The sequence below is a fragment of the Culex quinquefasciatus genome, chromosome 3 (assembly GCF_015732765.1).
Source record: "Culex quinquefasciatus strain JHB chromosome 3, VPISU_Cqui_1.0_pri_paternal, whole genome shotgun sequence".
In the NCBI taxonomy this organism is placed as follows: Eukaryota; Metazoa; Arthropoda; class Insecta; order Diptera; family Culicidae; genus Culex; species Culex quinquefasciatus.
Window position 1 is genome coordinate 67492494 of NC_051863.1, and position 23831 is coordinate 67516324.

Sequence of the window (23831 nt, forward strand, 5' to 3'; positions counted from 1 at the left end):
AACAAACATAACAGTTATGGATTTCGCTAGGTTTTTTACCACCCTTTTCCTAGATTTGAAGATTTGAAACAAACAATTTCTATGCTACCGAGTCAGTATCTGAAACATTCATAGTTGTAAGGAAAATCCAAATCTCTATACAAGCACAAAAGAAACAAAATTGTAACATGCTATCTCGAAAAATAAAAATTGAATTGAATTGAAAGGAATCATTTTACTTGTTTCCCAGTAAAATTATTACGTATTTTAGGTAAAATGATTATTGTCTTACATTTATAATTAAGTTCTGACATGCCTTTTGATTTATATTTTTAGTATTATTTTTAACCTTACAGGCTAATCTTGTTTTATCTGAAATTAATTTTTCAAAATTTTGAATAAAAAGTTTCACAAAATGCTTTACATACATCTTTAAAATTGTCCTTCTGTCAAAATATCATTGAATTTATGAAAAAAGCCTTAAACTTTTCGTCTTTTTCCGATCCGAGAACCCAAAATTCAAAATTATGGTAAGACACGGTGTATTTTTCCGAGAACATTAAGATAAAACAAATTCGGCAAGTCTGATATTTGGCATAATGAAAAAAAGGGCTCTTCCCCGACATTTTGCGGGGTATATCGAAACATCTCGTCGGGGATCTAGAGCAAGTTTTTTTTGAAGATTTTTTTCGATTTTTTTTGAATTTTTCTTCAGAAAACGTCGCTGAAAATCGATGGGTTCATGGTCATATCCAACAAAAAATTGTAAAGAATATGCCTTAAGAGACTCCTAAGTACATAATTCACCAATATTTGACTTCCTGAAAAAATATGATATCCAATTTCTAGCATTCTTTGAAATAACCCAAAAATTCGAGCTGGAAGTTCGAGCATAGAACACTGCTAAATTTAGAGTATTTGTTTTAAGGGCAATTTATTACCCAAAAGGTTCCCAACATTATTTTTTTAAATCCTTTTCCATGCAACACTATGGCATTTTAAAATATGTTCGTATCAATCACATTGTAGAGAACGGTTTCTGAACAAGTTCCATAAAAAAAGTATCAATTTTGGACCAATTTAAATAGAGATATACTTAATATCCTAGAATAAAAAAAATATTTTCTCCAGCATTTCTGGATTTAATTCTCGCATACTTAATTTTTTATGATTCTACTAAACCGATTTCCATATTTTAAACCAAAACTTTATTTAAGTATCATGTTTCAACATAATATTCTCATCATCAAAAAAAAACTTAGTACACGGAGAAAAAAAAAGTTCCCAAAATCGTGAACGTTCATGAAAATGGGAACCACGAACAATATGTTCGAATTCCATGGTACGTTTTTCAAAATCGTACCATGGGATTTGAACACTTTGTTCGAGGTTCCCATTTTCATGAACGCTTGTTCACGATTTTGGGAACTCTGTTTTCTCCGTGTAGGCGGTGTCCTCCTTTTGAATGGGAATTAAATCCACAAATTTTGAAGAAAGATACTTTTTATTTTATGAAATTAAGTATTTATATCTCTGCATAAATTGGGCCGATATTGATATTTACATTTCTGTGACTGTCGATCTTCTCGATATCAATATTGCTCCAGCTGTCAATAAATTTTTCAGTCCCTTCAAATAGATTGCTTTGATTTTGAAAATTTAAATGAAATTTATTGTATATCTTTTTTCCAAATTTCTCTCTAAAAACCAACAAAAAAAAAATTGTCTCCAAAAAATGCTTGGAATCCTAGAGAATCGATGGCCAGTCTCACGAATTTGTATAAATGAGTTGGAGCTTGTTTGTTTCTGCATGTTTGGCTAGATGTAACATTGGTTTTTGTTTTTGGAAATCCAAGAATTCAGTTAATAAGTTTAAATATCTATGCGAAATTGTCCGTCAATTTTTGATTACGGTAGATTTGATACCACTCAAAGTTCAATTTTAAAATTATCACACTTGAAAGGTTAATGGAACTGCGACATCGAAGCGATTCCATTCATAAAAATAACCCTCTTGATGATCATAACGAGGAGGAGTTATTTCTGTCACGCCGCGACGTCATTGTAACATAACTGCGCTACTTAAAAGGGGGTAGCAAAAAGCAAGCAAGTTACTGTTTTATGCTTGGCAAAAAGCTCTGCAGACTTTTTCACTTACACCTCCGTACGGCCCCCTTAACGAGCAAGTCGCAACAAAGCTTCTGAATATCCTAGCTGTATTTTTATTTTGTTACGCAAAACATTCCTGTGCGCTCATGAAAGGAGGAAATCGATCGAAAACAGCTGGTTGGAACGATACTTTTTTTTGTTTTATTAAGAGAACGGAAGTTGGGGATTGGTGATTGAGTATGAGCAGTATTTATACATGTAGGATATTCCAGATTTCCCAAGGTATCTAAAATTAACATGCTTGAAAAAAAACATAACTTACGATGAAAATTTTAACCATTTTGAAACTAAACAAAATTTTAAGCAGAAAATGAATTAAAACCAACTGAACAGAAGAAAATTAATGATGATCGAAAATCATTTCGCATTTGAAAGGTTCAAAGAATTTTACTTCGAAAAAGTAGTTTTGGGTAATTTTCACTCCAATTTCCTTTATTTTCTACAATGTCAATTCTAACTGAAAGAAAGTGAGGTGGAAAGCCATGTGCTGATGCCAAAGAAAGAAAGTTAAATCGTGTTTTTCAAGCGTTGCCAGATGTTAGTGAAAAAATTTAACAGTAAAAATTAGTAATTAAAACTAAATCAGCTAAAAATTACCTTCCTCGCCACCGCCTTCCCAAAACTTACTTCCTCATGATGATTTCCGGCACCGAGTAACGCCTCCGGAGCAGCCCCGGCCCGGGGCCACCCATGACGGTGGCGTACGTTCCGGCACCCATCCTGGCGTGGTGGCGTCCCTGGTCACAGTAGTGGCTATCGCACGAGCTCGATAGGTCCCAGTTGGACGCGGACGAGTCGCGGCTGTCCTGGCTGTAAGTGAATCCGGGAAAAAGTGGACCATTAGAAGACAAACTGGCGGTTTCTGGGTTTGGGTTTTTGTTGGGCGAGTTATCCCGATTATGAAAATATATTTCCTTGTTTTGAATAGAAAATTATTCAAACATTCCACAAAATAGCTGCAGAACAATTTTGCACAACTTTGCAATCATCTTCAACTGCTACCAACGGGAATGAATATCCAGAATTTGTCAGTTCCAAGCAGAGTATAGGGGAGAGTGTCCCATTGTTTAACCACAACCGGTCTTGAACCTTTAGAATTCTTAACAGAATTTCAATAATTTTGTATATTTGTGGCGTCATCGCCAAAAATTAAAGGCAAAGTTAACAAGTTTCGTATTTGGGGAGTTTTGAGACCTTAAAATGCAAATGAATTGGGTCCTAAAATTAAGCTTAAATTTTTTATGTTACTGTTCACAACGATAAAGCTTATTTTTATGAGTACAATTACCCCTTTGTACGACCGCAAAGGATTTAAAATGAATTTTTAATTCAATTTTTTATATCTTCGCGACCCTTCTTGACAGAAAAAATCCTGCTTGACAGCTCGTTCCAAGGGGATCATAGTTGATTCACCTAAAAAAATGTTTTTTTGTCAATATTTTTTTTGCATGAAGATGGAAAAAGTGATCAGAAATTGTTTTAAATAAAAATTTGCACCCAATTGAAGAAATGACAAGGCTAGTGATGAAAATAGGGGCTTGTCCCCTACCACCCAGGATCCGACCCACATAATATGCATGAAACATGAGGAGAAGGTAAACGTTTGGCAAAAAATAAACATATATGTGCGAATCAGGAATGTCTGCTGTTTCAACACACCGGCCGGCTTTCTTGCCCGGTGTTTTAGGGAGATATTCTAGGCGCGACTTTTCTGCAGCATTGCATGCTAAAAATAGGAGGCGCATACCGGTAGTCTGCACCGATGCACCAGCATTCGTGTGCCCTCCGGAGGTCAATGCTACTCTTATTTTTGGCCACGGGTGCAAGACTCTATAAGTGGGCCGTGTTTAGGGAGTGATGATTGTGGGTTATAACTATGTTTTAATTCATTAAAAGCTTTACAGCGATCACCATGTCTAATTAAAAATTGGTTTATATAGTATTGTAGGTTTTTTTTGCGATAACAGGCAAGATATTTTTTAAAGTATTGCTCTGTTAAAAGAGTTATCTCTTATTCTTAAAAAAAATGTTTAAAAAATAATATGATTTGCTCGAAAAACTGCTGCCCCGATTCAGACTGTAGTCCCGATTCGCCTCAGTTAACAGTATGAATTCATTATGCAAAATGACTTATTTCGGACAAAGTGAACAAAGTTTAACACAGATTAAGAACTGGGTGATGAATAGGGTTAGTGAAATTTCACGATTTCGTGGACAGCGTGAAATCCGCGAAATATGTCCTTTTCCGCGAAATTCCGTGAAATTTTATGTTTTTTTTTCAAATTATTTTATCAAACTCAAATAGGAATAAAATAATTGACAGAACTACAGTAGAATTAAGCGAGTGAATACCCTTGTTTAACTTCTAATATAGGGTTAGTGAGTTTTGATGATTTCGAGTACGTTGTGAAATTCTTGAAATTTAAAAATTTTCTCATATCAATTTTTTTTCTTCAAATAACATCAATATTTCAACCATAAAGACTATTTAAGAAAATTTTAAAAGTTTTCAATTAAAAAGCTCGATATGAACCATTTGAAGAATTGTGTAGATATTTCAATTATTTTTAGAAAATAACAAAGTTCAGTATTTTTTTTCGCCTTAGAAAAATGTTTACTACAATTTTATTTGAAATGTAAAATTTCAGAAGAAATTAAATGCAATAAACTTTTTTTTATTCCAAATTAAATGAAGCGTATTTTTTATCTTTGAAATCACCTTTTGAAAACATTTCAGTTCCGTGGCTGGACTGGTAGTGCCGCTCGCAGTCCTTCCAGTGCGCGTACCGTTTCTCACAGGCCGAACACTGGAACTTCTTGTTCCGATCGTCGTGGTTGGCGACGTGCTTTCGCAGCTTCTCTTCGGTGGCAAAGTTCTTCCCGCACGTGTCACAGTGCCATGGGCGCACTTCGTTCGTGTGGTGCGAACGGTTGTGCTGCTCGAGACTTCCCTTCTAAGATTTTTTTCTAAATCCTGTTTAATTTTAACGATATTTGATTATTTGGGTGGATGATTCCCGTGAAAGTTTAAAAATGCCACCTTTTTTTTGTTTTCTGTTCACATTTTGAATAAAAATTTCGATTTCGTTACAAATTATAATACTTTTGCCTATAGATTTTAAATTTCGTTTTTTTTATAAATAGAGATGAAATCCTTAAAAATCATCATGAATGCGCTAAATGTCGCAGAAAATTCAAACTATTTTGGCTGGACAAGATTGTTGGATCTTAATATGAAAAACAATAAAATGTAAACTGATAAAACAGAAGCTAATCAGCGAAAACGTTTTTGCTTTATTTGTCGAATATTTAAAAAATAGTTCAATAAATGATAATATGCATGCCCTGGAAACTTTTTTGAAAATTATGACATTTTTTATGTCACGTTCAAATTAAGTGAAGATTTTTTTAGTTTATTGAAGAATAATATATAATGAAGCATAAAAAGTATTTTTTTGTGATTTAAACAAAAGATTTTCAGAGTTATTTTAACATTTTTCACGTTCTGCGAAATTTGCGTGAAATTTGGTGTTTTGAAATTGAGGTCCCCGTGAAATTGGAATATTTCCGAGCGTGATAAATCACTTAGCCTAGTGATGAATAGAGATAATCCGTAACGTGATTTTCGAATGATCCCACTTTGTTTACATCTACAAAGTAGGAGGGAAAAAAAAACATTTTTAATGCATTTTAAACTATCTCAAAATTGCTGTCCTTGTTTAGATTGATGTGTAGGTTATCACCAATTAACATTATAGCAATTCCCTACGAAAACAGCATGATTCGAAAAAAAGTTCTCCGATCGGGCTTGAAAATTTTTCTGGGGGCTCCTTGGCCGAAATAATTAGACCCGTTTTTTATTGGCCATTAGGGTAACCTACGCCGTGTTAGGGAGGTCCGAAAAATGGCCATTTTCGTCGATTTTCGCAAAAACAACTTGTTTCAAAAAAATCATATCTCCGCGCCATTTCATCCGATTTTAGCTGTGCTAGACGCAAAAGAAAGGTTATTAGTTTTGCTATTTGGGAAAATTAATAAGAAGTTTCAAAAATCTAGCTTAACATTTAAAAAGGTCGTATGAAAACTTGGTCTCAGGACCAAAGAGCCTATGTCTGAAAACATTTTTACCTGATTCCTCGGAAAATTTTACATAAAATGGTGTAGTTATGTTTTCAATACTCTGAGATAAGATTTTTTGAAAATAAAAACTGGGTTTTTCGACGCGCCACGCGAAAAAATGGGAAAATGACGAAAACGGGAAACAATCGTCTTTTTTCACTAAAACATGGATAACTTGAAAATTTCAGCGATGGCCTGTACATGTAAGGGTACCAAAAGTTGCGTATTTAAATAATTTCGACAAAATTTGAGCCCAATCGGAGACCTTTTTTTGAATCATGCTGTTTTCGTGGGGAATTGCTGATTCTTTAGCTAATTCTATGACTTTAAGCTTAAATAACATAACAAATAAAATGAAAAACATGGATTTATGTCTGTTAAATTTTTTTTTGTATATATGTTTTCCGTTCATCGGGAAATTCAAAACCCGAGAAAATTGGACGCCCTTTTCACTGGCCTGCACTACCACAGGTTGAAATTGAAATAACAAGTCATATCAGTTGATTGCACTTAAATTTTCACTGAAAATATGTGTTTTATTTGACCGTTTTTTACTATCTTTCTGTTAGGAATTCAAAGCATTATTTTTTTGGTAAATGTTGTGAACATTTTGTTTTAATGGTAATGTTTTTTAGAGTATTGAATTAAAAAAACAAAATCACTAATTTTCATTACATTTTATGTTTTTATTCCATTTTATTGGACGAATTTGTGAAATTATCATAAAAAATAACAATAAATTAATAATTACCGTCAACTGGGCTGTTTTTTGACAGTTTTTAGACCAACTAAAAGCTCAATATTTGGCCAACGATGCACTATTTGTGTTGGTCTGTGTCTGATCTATCCAAAACCAATCAAAAATATCCAAATAATGTGCAGTACAAGGCTAAACAGCTGTCCGATGTGTAACAGTGTATTCCGATTCACCCCAGGCGGCGGTAGTATGTTTTGATGACGGTTGTGAGTTTTGATGTTGCAGTGATTTTCTTTTTGAATTCACGTAATTCAAAAGTAACATCAGATTTAAAATAAAATAAAACTATCGAGATGATTGCCTTTACTTAACATGTTTTTTCCTTTTTACATTTCGTTTTCATTTAGATCAAATTTGATTGCATTATAAGGCAAATTTTCTTAAATGAAATCGACGTTGTGAAGAACGCTACAATGCCTCACTAGGGTGGAATCGAAAATTGTTTATTTCAGCAACACATTTTTTGGATCCCTTTTAGGGTACCCAACAACCTCCCAGAATTTGGGAGCGATTAATATGGGGAAACTTGCATTTTCACATTTTTAAAGTTACAAAATTCATGTTTTATTATTTCATGAAACTAACACCGTACAAGTATAGCCCTGAATGTCCTGAACAATTCTTCCGAAGACAGTATGGTGCCAAATTGCTTCTAACAAAAGTTACAGAGCGTTCAAGAGAGACATTTCGAAATACTCGGTAAAAATCATACTTTTTGCCAACACTGCCAAGTCAAGCGGAATCTTTCGAAAACTTTAATATATTTGAGGATTTAGGATGCAACTTAACTAAATAATGTCTTCTGAACACTTCTTCACGTCGATTTTAAGTAAGGTTCATCAAAATATAAGAACAGTCATGTCTATTTTGTATTTCATGATTTCTTAGGCAATGTTGGCAGAATATTTGAGTTTCACTGATTATTTCATTACACTACTTTTGAAACTATATATCTGTTTTGTGACGCACTTCAGCACCATACTTTCTTGGGGAGAGTTGTTCAGGACATCCAGGGCTACACTGCTAAGGTGTTGGTTTCATAAAATAATAAAACATAAATTTTGTAAATTCAAAAATATGAAAATGCTCGTTTCCCATAGTTATTTCCATACAAATTTCATTCGCTTTGCGCCAATCGTGGGCTTAACCAATCGCTTCCAAATTTTGGGAGGTTGTTTAGGACCCTAAAAGGGACCCAAAAAAATGTGTTGCTGATTGGATTTTTATGATTTTATGATTCCAACCTAATTCCATTCCTGAATTCAACAAAACCCAAAAAAAAATCCTGTCCTGTCCTGTTTCTTGGGAGGTCAAAAAGTAACGTGCGACAAGATAGCACGGCAACGTCAAATGTATTTATGAAAACAAATGAGATGGTTTTTTTTTATACAAACACATGTTTATTTTTAACATCGCTCAACAATTTCACCTCAATGTTCTCCTAAAAATACGTAGTGGACTAATTCATACTCTAAAGAAACTTTCGCGATAATTGTGTAACATTTTGTAACATTTTTTATTGCGGTTTCTACGAATTTCTGAGGGTTTTCTTACTCATAACCGATGAAAAAAAAGTATCTCTTGAATGGTCCAGATTGGTTAAAATTGTCCTCTTCACTCGTAGCATAGAATAGAGATAGGTAGAATTGCCACTTGCCGATTCCCCCTTGTAAACGTCAAGCGACACTGCCGACAGCGCCACCACTGCTCGAAACGGGGAACTTCAGTCGAAATGCGCACTGTGCACTTTGATGGAACTGCCCTGTGCATTCTGGAGGGTGCGTTTTGTTTGACAGTGACAGATGGAAAATGGACAGACGTTCAGTTGGCAATCAAAAATGTGAAATGGTGCTTGGAAGCCGGATGAAAAGACGAGACTAGTAAAGGTGGTAGAACGTTAGGATTAGGCGCAAATTGCGGTTTAAGTTGGAGTGCGGAGTCTTTGCTGGAACACCACGACCACTTTTCTTCACTCCGAACGGCAAAATAGTCATTTCCTCTTCCGATTCTTTACTTGGTTTAACAGCGACAGCGAAATGTCAACATGACAAAACAGATGTCTTGGAGAAGTGAAAACGGGTGTCAACTTATTTGGCATAATCTTGAAATTTAGGAAAAAAATGCTGATGCGAAATAAAAATCATTTAATCTTATTCAAAACAAAATATCCTAGTTAAGGGATGAACTTATCTTGAATTTTCATTATTGTTTTGATTTGTTTTCCATGCTTATTTTTTAAATCATTTTACATTTTTAATAAATAATAAATATGTGCCAACCAATTCTCCACATTCTTGACAGTATTATGCGCAGGGTGTTGTAGTTCCCCGTTTCGCCGCTGGCATCAGTTAGGCAGCACAGTTTTGTCCCCCGGTCGGTAAATGAGTGGCAATTCTATCTTTCTCTATTCTATGCTCGTAGGCACTGATCGGACGCGACTCAAACGTGCTTGAATTAGTTTTGAACCTTGTTCACTATCATATTTGCTTCTTTATTTATTTATCGCATTAGTTAATGAGCAGATTAGCAGACCGAAATGCGTTCAGCTTTGGTAGGTTTTAATCTTCTATTCTATTTTGCAGTAACTTAGATCATGCTATATTAAAATTATGGCTTATGTGTGAGTGTCGCTAAAAGTGTAGTACGTCAACCAATTCATGAGCAACCAATCACTGGCTGGTTTGGTATCGCATTCGCTCACGATACGTGTCATTCAAATAAAGTTTACTTCGATTCAGGATTTAATTAGCGTCAATCCTCCTCTTCTAGGAATCTTAAGCTCCTTCCGCATTTCCCGATCCTGGCGCCTCCCGTGGGACACCTCGTGCGCCAACAGGTGATCCCTGCGCACGAACGCCTTCCCGCACTGGCCACACTGGAAGGCCGGCGTTCCGTGGCTGGACTGGTAGTGCCGCTCGCAGTCCTTCCAGTGCGCGTACCGTTTCTCACAGGCCGAACACTGGAACTTCTTGTTCCGATCGTCGTGGTTGGCGACGTGCTTTCGCAGCTTCTCTTCGGTGGCAAAGTTCTTCCCGCACGTGTCACAGTGCCATGGGCGCACTTCGTTCGTGTGGTGCGAACGGTTGTGCTGCTCGAGACTTCCCTTCTTGCCGAAGGTCTTCCCGCACGGGACGCATTGGAAGTTTGTGCCGTAGTCGATGTTGATGCGGCGTTGCCTCTTCCGAGCGGGCTGTGGATCTTCGTCGATTTGGCCCTCTTCTGTGGCCACCTTGTACATCTCCTGGACTTCAAAGGCTTGATTCGTTCCGTTGGTGATGATAACGTACTGGTTCTGTACTTCGACGAATCCTCGCTTCAAGCTCGGTTTAGCCGCTTCCAGCTCGTTGGGATGTTCCTCGACCACCATGATGTCTTCGGGCTGAGGTTCCTCATCAGGTGACGAGAACGAAAAGGACGAAAAAAGCTGGGCACAGCTCATGGCTGGTTGCGTTGGTTGCTGCTCAACGGATTCCGGAATCACGGTCAGCTGATCGCGCGAGTACGACACAACCGGGATTACGGTTCGCTCAAGCGGTGCCGTCTTGACGGCCCGTGCCGGTGTGTCAGCGTCAGCCTGACGTTGCGGATCGGAGTAGATCTTTTTCCTCTTAACTGCGGTAATCAAGTTCTGGTAGGACAGATCAACATTAGCTGGACCAGGTTGTTCAATGACGGTGAACTGTAACTGTTGCGGTAGTTGTTGCAGTTGCGAGGGACAGACTGTTGAGCTCGGTGGTTCTTCGCACGGAATCGCCACACAGCTTGTTGGAAGCCCAACTTGAGTTCTGCTGGTATCTAGTACAACATTCTCTGGAGCATCTACGATTCCCAAGTCGAACAGTGGCTGTAAGGGTTCGGCATTCCATGTGTCATTTGGTTCTACGTGGAATTCTAGCGTTGGTGCACTGATCTTATCTAATGATTGGACTTCCACCTTGACTTGAACCTGAGGTTGATCCGTTTTGTCACACAGTTCATCTGACTTGAAGTCGTTCGCTTCTTGTGGCCCATTTGTTTCGTTTGCCTGAACTGATGTTGCAGTATCTGTTTCCGTTAGCAGTAGATTGTAAAGCAACTCTGGATCGATTTGTGCAAACTCTGAGGGACAGCTGGTCGATTCAGGAAATTGAATACTTTCCGATGGACACAACACTGGATATGATGAGGGATCTTGCTGAGGGATACAAGACGTGAACTGATCCACGTCTTCAAACTGTTGCTGGGAAAAGCTCGCTGTCCAATCGTACGCGATGGTTTCTGGGGATGCGGCTGGTGTTACGATGGATGGCTCTGATAAACTGGCTAGCAATGCGTCGATATCGTAACTCGGTTCCTGTAGGTTGATTTCAGAGGAAGGTGATTGGATGGGTGTGTCCAACCCTAATATGGATGCCGTATTGTCGTAATCACACATTATTGTGAACTATTGCGAGGATTTTGATTACTAATGTGTGATTGCCTTGGTAATTTTTAAAACGAATGACGAAAATTTAAGTTACAAGGAGGCTTATATAGTATTACCAAAGTTGTACCTGATGTTCCACTAAACCTCTTTGACCAGGATCCAACAGTGTGTGTATTGCATACCATGAAAAACGAAATAATTTCGTTAGTTTCTCTCCTTTATTAGAAAACAGGTAAGTGAAACAGCAATAGGCACTAGATAAACATTGTTCCATGTTGCATATGATATACACTTTTCCCATTCTCTTGTTGCAAACACCCATACTTAGAAAGTGATTGTTTGATAATATTTTGCTGTAATGAGTGATTTTCCTCTGATAACCATTACACTGACCTACACAAATTGACAAAAATGACTGCGCAGGCTCATCTCGAGGGGAAGCATAAAGTTTAGGGTCCCCAGAATCACGTGCACTTTGAATTTTCAAAAATATTTAGACATCGCCGAATGGTTTTTCTCCAAAGTTTGTATGGAGAATTAGTGCAGTTCACTACTCCCACATGTTGCATGCAATTTTTTGCTTGTATGCAACAGCGACGAACCGGCCTAGTTCTCCATACAAACTACTTTTATAAGGAATCGACCATTTGTATAGGTATTTTAGGTGTGGAGATGAAGAGCATGATATGTTATCCGTCCAATGGTATAACCAAAAGTATGAACTATTACGATGAGTTTCAGATTTAAAGTATTTAGAGGTAGATAATGTGCTGATTTAATTTCTATTCAATTCAGGCTTGGTAGTTAACATATTGAGGACATGATCCGTATCGAGGTTACAGAGATATTTAGGTAGAGGAGAACTGTTTTTATTTCAAGTAAAACAGTTGCAACTATTTTTCAAAGTTTAGGTTCTCCCTTCCAATCAAGGGGCCAACCTTTTTTTTAAACTTCAACATTTCAGTGGAAATAGACGTACAATCAATTGAATACAATTTGAAATGCATTCTTCTGCGTCTATAAGGGACCATCCATAAACCTCATGGACTTTTTTGAAATCTCAGACCCCCCACTCCCTCCCTCGTGGACAATTTCTATACAAAACAAATCTTTTTTGTATGGAGCGTTGACAATCTATGACCTCCCCCCCCCCTCGTAAGGTGTCCACGTGGTTTATGGATGGTCCCTTATAAACGCAGAATAATGCATTTCGAATTGTTTATTGTTGTATGTTTCGTATAGTATGTTGTCTTATTTTCTACCCTGGGTGGTGAATAGAAAGAATGCGTAATGTGATTTTCGAATGGTCCCACTTTGTTTACATCTACAAAGTTGGAGTCTGTTTAAGCACAAGCATGACTTTTTTAATACTGGTAAATGGGCTGTTCTATAATCAGTAGTTTGTGTTTTATTTTGTCTATTTTTTTGACATTTTTGACTAAAAAATTGTATGTGTTTTCAAGTTTCGATTAGTTAGAATAGGTTTTTCTATTTTACGGTTGACAAAGAACTGTGGCGAGAATGTCATTCTGCGATGTCGCAGATAAATTCCCTGGCTTATTTTGGAATCCTGCAGCTCTTCCTGGTCCAACGATAACGCATCGCTAATTCTAGCAAAGCTGATCCAACAAACAGATAAGATTGTCACTAAACCAGTAGGTTTTCAAACGGAAGCAAACAATAAAGACAGCTTCTGGATAGTAACAACCGCATCGACTCCATAAACAATTTCCATTCATAATCATAAAAAAATGGCGATCGCTCCTTCAACTTTCTTAAGATTTCTTGACTCCAACTCCAGGTTCCAAAAGCCACTCATTAAAAACTTCCTGCAGAAAAAAATACCGATAACAATACTCTCTACTTTTGGCGAACAGTAAATTGGTTCCACTTTGACAGTTCAAAATTGAGGCCGTTTTGCGAGCCGTTATTCAGCACCCAGTTTCTTCCTTGGGAAAAATGTTAGTGAAAAAAGGTGTTAAAATGCATTATACACCTGTCCAGTTGTTTTGCCATCATTAGTTTCTAAAATATCTAAGTATTGACGAAAAGTTAATTTTTTGCGAAAGTAAAATTTTTGCGGTGCTGTACATTGGACTTTCGCAAAAATTCAAAACATTTTCAAACAAGCCCAAACATGCTAAATATGATTATCAATGCAGAAAAATGCATTTTAGATTGTTTTCCGTTGATTAGACTTCTATTTTTATGGAAATTTTGAAGTTTTTTGGAAAAATATTTTTTTGCCCCCTGATTTTTAGACCAATTTTCACATTAAAACATATCAGTGACGATTTAGTGCTATCTTGTCACATGTCGCTTTTCGACGTTCTGAGAAAATCTAGTTTTGACCTCGAAATGTAAATAATAACAAACTCGTTTTGTTTGGTTGATAATGTTGTGCATTGTCGCAAAGTTAGGTTTAATTTGGTTGCCGGAGTCCCGAGTTATAATTAAATATGTTTACAGTAGTCGGGGAAGTACGTATGTCCAATACGTTCTGACCGAATATCTCAGGATTGAAATCAAATTTTGAGGATCTGTGAAGGTCGAATGGTGAGATGTTGAGTGCTGCACAATATTACCTTCATAACCTAATTTGGCTCGTATGTGCGACAAAATAACACGACAACGATGATTTTTTACGCTTTTTACATAACTTTTGTTGTAATGAAACGAAGTGTAATAAATCAAAATTTTGTCTTGCAAAGTTTTAAAGATTTTTTTATGTTTCAATGTTAACAATGAAAACTAGACTGTTAGTTTCCGATCTTTAAAAATATTATAATGTAAGCAATGAAGAATAATAGGATTGTTTGGCTTATTAGATGAAATCGTCCATTGAAAAGATGCAATATTTATGCTACGAGCATAACCATCATGACAAAGAACTTTAGATACTAGAAAGTAATGGGTGAAGTAATAATGATTTACTGCATGAAATTTTGTAATTGCTACCACAAATAAGAGAAAGTTCATTATAACAAAAAATAAAATAGTAGTTTATGCAACAAGTTGCAAAAAGACGATTTTTTCAGCACGAGTCGTACATTTATCCAACGAGGTTCACTGAGTTGGATAAATACGAAGAGTGCTGAAAAAATCAAGTTTTCCATACAACATTCTTTGCAATTTCAAAAAACACACACTGAGTGAAATTTTAAGTCAAATTTTCATGTATTTTGTCAATAAATCGTTTAAATCAAAAAAATGAAACAAGTGCTCAAAAGTTCAACTTTACAGCACCCATTTGAGTGCTGAAAAGTAGAACTTTTCAGCATTTATTTTGATAAGTGTTGCTATTCGATTCTGTTATTGTTGGTTTTTTTTTTAATTTATATTTATTTAAATTTCTTTTCCATGTACATTCATTCAGTTAAAATATTATTGAGTGTCCAATCACAAACGATGACTTTTCACCTCAATTTTAAATACTAGCAACTTTCATTTATTCATGAAATATTGTAGCTTTCGCTATTCAGTGATTTCAAATGTAGGAGGTCCTACATGTACAAAAGGGAAAAGGGATACCTTAAAACTAACTTATAAACTATATAAAGAGCGGATCAATGCAGCTGAAGACTGCAATGATTTTTGTCGAAATGCATCAATTATCTTATTGGACATGACATCCAAAGTGTCAACTTCGGCTAATTGATGAAGTTCACTGGTGCTGAACCAGGGAGGAAGTTTCAGAATCATTTTCAGAATTTTGTTCTGAATCCTCTGAAGTTTTTTCTTCCTGGTTAAGCAACAGCTTGTCCAGATCGGCACAGCATAAAGCATGGCAGGTCTGAAAATTTGTTTATAAATTAACAGTTTATTCTTGAGACAAAGTCTAGAATTCCTGTTTATAAGTGGATACAAACATTTAATATATTTGTTACATTTAACCTGGATACTTTCAATGTGATCCTTGTAAGTAAGGTTTTGTCAAAACCAAGTCCAAGATATTTCACTTGATCCTCCCACTTTAAATTTACCTCATTCATCTTTATAATGTGATGACTTTTTGGTTTAAGAAAATCAGCCCTTGGTTTGTGAGGGAAAATAATAAGTTGAGTTTTGCAGCATTTGGAGTAATTTTCCATTCTTTCAAATAAGAATTGAAAATATCCAAGCTTTTGTAATCTTCTTGTGATGACACGAAGGCTTCTGCCTTTGGCGGAGATGCTTGTGTCATCAGCAAAAAGTGATTTCTGACATCCTGGGGGCAAATCAGGCAAGTCAGAAGTAAAAATATTGTATAAAATTGGACCCAAAATGCTTCCTTGAGGGACGCCAGCACGTACAGGTAGTTGATCAGATTTGCTATTCTGATAACATACCTGCAGAGTACGATCCGTCAAATAATTTTGAATAATTTTCACGATATAAATCGGAAAATTAAACCTTTTCAATTTCGCAATCAAACCTTTATGCCAAACACTGTCAAATGCTTTTTCTATGTCTAGAAGAGCAGCGCCAGTAGAATAGCCCTCAGATTTGTTGCTTCGAATTAAATTTGAAACTCTCAACAACTGATGAGTAGTTGAATGCCCAAGGCGAAATCCAAACTGCTCATCAGCGAAAATTGAATTTTCATTAATGTGCGTCATCATTCTATTAAGAATTATTCTTTCGAATAATTTACTAATAGATGAAAGCAAACTAATGGGCCGATAGCTTGAGGCTTCAGCAGGATTTTTATCCGGTTTCAAAATCGGAATTACTTTGGCATTTTTCCAACTACTGGGAAAATATGCCAAATCAAAACATTTGTTGAAAATTTTGACCAAGCTACTTAAAGTTGCTTCTGGTAATTTTTTAATTAAAATGTAAAAAATGCCATCCTCACCAGGGGCTTTCATATTTATAATTTTTTTGATAATAGATTTTATTTCATTCAGATCCGTATTAAAAACTTCATCTGATGAAAATTCTTGTTCAACAATATTCTGAAATTCTATTGAAATTTGATTTTCAATAGGACTCAAAACATTCAAGTTGAAATTATGAGCACTCTCAAACTGCTGAGCAAGTTTTTGAGCTTTTTCCCCATTAGTTAATAGAATATTATCACCATCTTTTAAAGAAGGGATGGGTTTTGAGGTTTCTTAAGAACCTTTGAAAGTTTCCAAAAGGTTTGGAATAAGGTTTAATTTGTTCGACATCTCTTGCGAACTTTTCATTTCGCAGGAGAGTGAATCTGTGGTCAATAACCTTTTGCAAATCTTTTGAATTCGCTTCAGTGCAGGATCACGAGAACGTTGATACTGTCTTCGGCGAACATTTTTCAGACGAATCAGAAGCTGAAGATCGTCATCAATAATGGGAGAATCAAATTTGACTTGGACTTTAGGAATAGCAATATTCCTAGCATCCAACATTGCATTAGTTAAAGATTCCAAGGCTGAATCAATATCAGCTTTGGTTTCTATAACAAAATCATGAATTAAATTATTCTCAATATGATGCTGATACCTGTCCCAATTAGCTTTGTGGTAATTAAACACAGAACTATTGGGTCTGGTAACTGCTTCATGAGAAAGTGAAAAAGTTACTGGAAGATGATCAGAATCAAAATCAGCATGAGTCACTAAAGGACCACAATACTGATTTTGATTTGTCAACACCAAATCAATTGTTGATGGATTTCTAACAGAAGAAAAGCAAGTTGGCCCATTCGGGTATAAAACCGAATAAAGACCAGAAGTGCAATCTCTGAACAGAATTTTACCATTGGAATTTACTTTTGAATTATTCCAAGATTGGTGTTTGGCATTAAAATCACCGATGATCAAAAATCGAGATCTATGCCGAGTAAGTTTATTCAAATCCCCTTTGAAATAATTTTTATTTTCCCCAGTGCATTGGAATGGCAAATATGCAGCTGCAATCATAATTTTCCCAAAAGAAGTTTCAAGTTCAATGCCCAAACTTTCAATAACTTTTAACTTAAAGTCACGTAACGTGCTATAAGTCATACTACGGAGGATAACTATTGCAACTCCACCGCCATTTCGATTCATTCGGTTATTAGTTATAACTTTATAATCTGGATCACTTTTCAAATAAGTGCCAGTTTTTAAAAATGTTTCGGTTATAACAGCAACATGCACGTTATGAACTCGTAAAAGTTGAAAAATTCATTTTCTTTCGCTTTTAAAGAGCGAGCATTAAAATTCATAATATTGATGGAATTACTTAGATCCATGATTAAACTTCAGGGTAAGAACAACATCATTCGCAAATTTTAATCCAATCTGGATTGCTTCCATCATGGATGTAGCATTACTCATTGTTTGAATCAAACCAAACAGTGAGTTTTGCAAAAAAGTCATTTTTTCAAACGTAACATCGCCGAGATCAGAAGATCCCAAAGCGTTGCCAGCAGAAAAAATTTCAAATGAGATTTGAGGTACCTGCCCAATTTCAGAAAGATTGGTAGAGGATTTAAAATTCGTGGATGAACCCGAAACGACGTTAGCATAAGAAATGCCATTGTTGTTACCTAACTTTTCCACGGTAGGGGTATTTCTAGAATTGTTCGAGTGAGACAGCACGAACGTTTGATTTAAAGATGCAGGTACAACCTGACTTTGAGAAAATTTCGGTTTGGATTTCGGCTGATGCTTAGCACGAGAATCCAAAACCTTTTTTCTGATGGGGCAATCCCAGAAATTTGATTTGTGATTTCCACCACAATTTGCACATTTAAATTGGGTGACTTCTTTCACGGGACAATTGTCCTTGTCGTAAGAAGAATCCCCGCAAACCATGCATTTTGGAACCATGGCGCAATGATCAGTACCGTGATCGAATGCCTGGCAACGCCGGCACTGGGTCAGATTCTGGCCATTACCGCCATGTTTCTTAAAATGCTCCCACTTTACCCGTACATGGAACAAAAACTGAACTTTGTCCAAAAGTTTCAAATTGTTGATTTCATTTCTGTTGAAATGAATCAGATAAAATTGTGAAGTCAAACCAAAGCGAGAAATATTCCCGTTTGATTTTTTCTTCATTGGTATTACTTGGGATGGGGCAAAGCCAAGCAACACCTTAAGTTCGTTTTTGATCTCATCCACCGACAAGTCGTTGGAGAGACCTTTCAAGACCGCCTTGAATGGACGAGCATTCTTGGTCTCATACGTGTAGAAATTGTGTTTGTGGTTTTCAAATAACCAACAAAAGTTTGGTGATCTTGTAAAGATTCCGTCAACAAGCGACATTCTCCTCTTCGACCAAGCTGGAACGAAACTTTCAAATTGCAAGTTTCCTTGCAATTCTTCAGTTGCGTTCGAAAGCTGGCCAAATCGGAGACGGAAGTCACTACAATTGGCGGAGCCTTTACTCGTTTCTCGACGGCAGAAGGCTCAGTACGAGGAGAAGGTTCCTTGTCTTCAGTTTCGGATAAAACACCGAAACTGTTTGTCAATGGAATTGGAGGATTGACCTCACATTCAGAATCAGAATCAGACCTCAGAAGAGGCTGTTTTCTTTTTCTGTTTCCGTTAGCCGGTTTAGCGTTCAAACGCTTCACCGACGTAACGACCAAATCTTCAGAAGATTTGCGTTTACCTTTGTTTTGACGCATTTTGCAAGCAAAGTTCTCTTAAAAAGATGGCTTCGTTTGTAAAATACAACAAAATTTCAGGTGGGTTAGTCTTGAAAAGACTGTTTAGAATTTTGGAAAATAACTCAGGTAGTCTTTAAAAAGACTGTGAATTTTGTTTTGAAATAACTCTGAGCTTAGGTAGTAAAAAATACCGCAGCTCTAGTGTCCGTTCACCACGAAGGTTCGCAAGACACTGAATGATGTTATTGTTGGTACAGAAAAGTAGGCTATTTCGTCGTTCAAGAATGACAGGAAAAGTGAGTAGTTTCACGACGGAATTGCAAAAAATAATTTAATGGTTTTACTTATTAAAAACGAAAATACATAATATTGTATTATTTTTGAAAACCGAAATTTTGGTTGGTCACATCAGAGAATGGATTAGAGTGGTCCACCCGCTAAAATCAAAGATTGACCCAACACTACGCAGGAAAAAAATGTGAATTTACGTAAAAAACAAATTCTAGTTGATGTAAACTTGAGATTCAACGTTTACGGTTAAATCACACCAAATTGCATTTAAATTTGAATTAATGACGCGCAAAAGTGTTAGATCATAAATGATGTAATATTCGGAAATATTTTGCTTTGTATAGGATAAATTTCAAATTTGAGCTCATTTTGCCCACGGGAACCCCTCCCTCTAATCGCTTTAAGTTTGTAATCGTCAAATCGTATGGAGAAAAGCTATTGTTTCAGTTTTCAGCCCGGATTTTGGCCACCCTATTGTGCATCCCAATTTTCAGCAAGTCGTTGCACCCGTAGTAAATCTCGTGTTTTAAGAAAAATGCGTTACAATTTAAAAACCTAACTTTGTTAAAATCATAAATTTATTTTTGTGATTTTTTCTATTTAAAACAAACGTAGAATCAAGCTCTTCATAACAGTTAAAATTATGATAGTCATTAACAATTAAGCTTCCCAGCTCAGTTCTCCACTTGTTGCTGTGCCAACTCCTGGAACCGATTCCGTCGCTGCGTCCGGTCCTGCTTCCGCGTGTGGGTGGCTTCGTGCGCCAGCAGGTGATCCCGGCGGGCGATCCGTTTGCCACAGTGTTGACACGCGTACTTGGCAACGCCGTGCTGCACAGCAACGTGCCGAACCAGGTCCTGTTGGTAGTTGAACTGGCGCGGACATTCGGCGCACTTGTACGGTTTGTGGAGGGTCACGTGTCGCTTCACGTGCCGGTGCAGATCGTCCACGGTGTGGAACCGCTTTCCGCACTCTTCGCACCGATGCTCGCGCGGTCCCGAGTGGTGTACGTTGTTGTGCTGCCGTAAGCTGCTCCGCCGGCCAAAGGTTCGCCCGCAGGGTTCACACACGAACGAGCTGTTCTCGTACACGTGGCGGGTTCGGGGACGTTTCGGTGCTGTGAGGGTCGTTGATTTGGTTGCTGGTTTTCGCTGGACGGGTTGTTCCGGCTGGTCTGGCGACACTGGTTCACGATCCTTGCTGTCAATGGTTGTTGGCGGTTCAACGCCCTCCGTCTGAACAGACTGACCAAGGGTCTGATCGATGTATTTCTCAGTATTTTCCATCTCGCCGATAGTCGGCAAGATCTGGATGTTGTCGATGCCTCCCAAAGTGCTAAAATATTCCAGCATTTCAGCTTCTGTTCTGAACGACATTACACTAGTGTCGACTTCAGCGTCAAATTGGGTGCTGTTGGAGAACGATCCGGATTGCTGATCCGTAGCCAGTACAATGACTGCATCGTGTACCGGTGGAGCGGAGTACACCAGCTGGTCCGCTACGTTCTGGTATTGATAGTAATCGTACCCAGGTTGAGCGCACGGTTGTGCCGCTGAGTACTGCGGAGAATCGTAGGAGTACTGCATTTGATCTCCGTACGTACTGTAGTAGTCGTGTTGGTAATTTTCCATTTGGGCCATGTCTAGGAATATCGGTTCCATAATTCTATAATAAAAAATAACCTTATGGCAAAGATTTCTTGAAAATCGAAAGGTATTATGTTACCGTCTGTTGAAATTAATATCAAAATCCCGAATCAGTTACAAATGGTGGCAGCTTGAACGGTGCTGATACATACAAATGACTCTGCAATAGCAGTATCATGCATTGTTAGCAATTTTATAGCAGTACACTTAACAAATTGTGTTTTTTTTTTCGCGACGTCAGGTTGTCAATCCTTTTTGGTGGATTTCATTTAATACATTGTTCAACCCTCTAAAGCCCAGATTTTTATTTTCTCCGTATTCGGAAAGTCATTTTGAGCAACTTTTGATTTCTGGTTTTATTTTTTTCTTATTTAATTTTTTGTATTTTTATTTGCGTATATTATAATACTATTTTGCTTAGTTCATGTTCGTTTTTGATAGATTTCAGAAAAAGAAAGAAATTGCAGAAATTGGTTAAATTGAATTCAATACAGAGAATTTTAGAGTGATGATCAACTTTCTTCGAAAATGATCAACGGCTTCACCTTAATAAAAATTAATAAAGCTCATACGCTTAAGGTGAAACGTGAAGGCAATATAAATGCCGATGTATTAGTGAGCTTTGGTAGTGTTAGTTTGCTGATGATCATCGATGACGTCATCGGTGAACGAGTATTTGTGCCGTCGCTTATAGAGTAATCTACGTGCGCATGTATTACGTGTACGTACACGAAAAAAAGTGAGGTTAAATTTTGTCCGGCCAGCAAAATCAAATGGTGCGCTAGTGTGCGTACGCGAAACGTCATAAAGCTCTATTGGTAGTTGTGTGAGCAAAAGATTTTTGCTAACAAATGAAAATGTCTATCGAACGAGACTTTAAAATAACCTAGAATGTTAAAAATAACCTAGAATAATCGAAATATATTTCCAAGCACTTTTCATTGCGATTAGGCATCACTGGCTCACTCCAACAGGCGCTGCTGGTGGTGTTGGTGGCCACCCTTTATTCTTCATTTGCCTTTGCTCGGTTTTCTTCAGCCTTCGATTGGAATGGGTCGTCAAAATTCAAACGTCAAAAGACTTGACGCGTTTGTTTTTTTATGGCGCTTGCTAATTATTTACATGTTTCGGGATTATTTTTCAAGTGAGTCATTAGCTAATGTGCAAAGAACATGTTGCCGGTAGTTGAAGCAATTTTATATCTTAAGCGCTTTGAAAACGTTAGCGCAAGTGAAAAGATATTGATGGCGACTTTCATTAAGCAGTTAACCTCTCGCAAAATAGCAATTATGATCAAAAGTGCATTAAATTATGCCAATAAATGGCATAAATTTGCGGCGGTGCTGTTACTGGTAAGTTTATAGCCTAAATAGTATTTTTGGCGCTTTCATCGAGCATCAAACTCTTCATATGACAGAGATTGGTGTTTGATTAGACAGGGAATATTTCCCCTACTAGATTTCGCCCAGTGCGAAAATTGGATCTTGTAATTTTTTATGACCCCAAAAATCGCCCACTTTAATTTATTGAAAACACAATTGTTGAACTTTTTAAACAAGACAATCATTAGATTTTCTTCAAGTGCTAATAAAAACTTGTTAACAGAAATCCATTAGTTAAGTTCTAATTAGTGTTGAATTTGTATATCTGCATAATTAATTCAACCAAAAAATGGTATAAGTTAGTTAAATACAGATTAAAACTAGAAGATGGGCGAAAACTGGAGCAGGGCGAAAACTGGGTCCTCTACCCTATAAGCCATTTTTACGAACATGGGCAAATTTCTCTCTGAAATAATAATAACAATGTGGAGCTCCTGTACTAGATTTGATTTATTTACATGATTTCAGTCGTAATATTTATTGATAGTCTCTTTATTATACTCTAGAGTTTTCACTTTTCGAAGAGGTGGAACACATTTTTATGTTTTTATCCAGTTCATTTGCAAGTTAAAAAAACATTCCACTCTACAACCCACAGGTCTTGGCGGTCTCTTCGCTTCCACCCCGCGAATTTGAACTGACGACCATTGGATTGACTGACGACCTGTACCGAAAAATGCCACTGGAGCCGACTGGGATCGAACCCAGGTTAATTACCACTACACCGACATCTACATTTAATACTCATTGGGAATAACCCATTTAAAAATCAGAAAATCACCTTGGTTATGTTTATTACTATTTTGTACATCAATGTTTAGGCCAATTATTATACAGAAGACTGTACATTTACATAAGTTTACATTCTTATTCTTAATCGATTAAATTTAAACAACCCAATGGCAGAGAACGCATTATAGAGTAATTTAAGCTAGATTTTTTTTTATAATTTCTCTTTTATAAAATCTTGGAAGATGGGACTTTTCGTGTATGTTCCGACCAACATTTTTTAGGAAATATGCTTTGATAACACCAAATTTTCCAAAAACAAATCAAGAAAATTATAGAATAAAAACACTTTTTTGAAGGCAGTAGAATGAGCAGAATATGAAATAGAAATTTGATGTCTTGGGCAAATTTGTTCAGAATGGTTAGTACTACAATACTGCCGAAGAAAGTATGCCCCCATCTCATCATACTTTGTTGGAAGATGCATAAAAAATTCCATCTTCGTAGATATCATAAATTAGAAAAGCAATATATTCGTCTTATTTCTTATTCTTCTCGTTGGTTTGTTTAAATTTGACATATATGACAACTTGGAAAATGGTGCATTGTGGTTTCGAATTTTGCGAAGCGTAGTGTCAGTTCGCAAACTTATCAACTCTAATTCTGAGTGTAACAAGTTGTGTTGAACGCAAGGATAAACGTCACTGAAAAAATATTTTGTCGCTCTGGCACCAAATCCAAACGAGCGATTTCCACTCTCGCCGCACTTTTTTTCTCCGCCTTTTTCTGTCAA

The 23831-nt window shown here is 36.8% G+C and overlaps 2 protein-coding genes across 2 annotated transcripts in view; both read right to left on the reverse strand.

The window, feature by feature from the left end:
- The window catches only part of LOC6044302, a 133407-nt gene that overhangs the window by 30837 nt on the left and 78739 nt on the right, over nt 1–23831 (reverse strand). Inside the window, 1 exon segment of the mRNA XM_038263085.1 lies at nt 2776–2958. Coding sequence (XP_038119013.1) covers nt 2776–2958 — 183 coding nt within the window.
- On the reverse strand, nt 19841–21098 carry LOC6044300 (zinc finger protein 530). Its single transcript, XM_001861795.2, has 2 exons — nt 21007–21098; nt 19841–20946 (listed from the first exon to the last, which is right to left on the reverse strand). The coding sequence occupies exon 2, from the start codon at nt 20940–20942 to the stop codon at nt 19956–19958; it is 987 nt and encodes a 328-aa protein (XP_001861830.2). The 5' UTR covers nt 20943–20946; nt 21007–21098; the 3' UTR covers nt 19841–19955.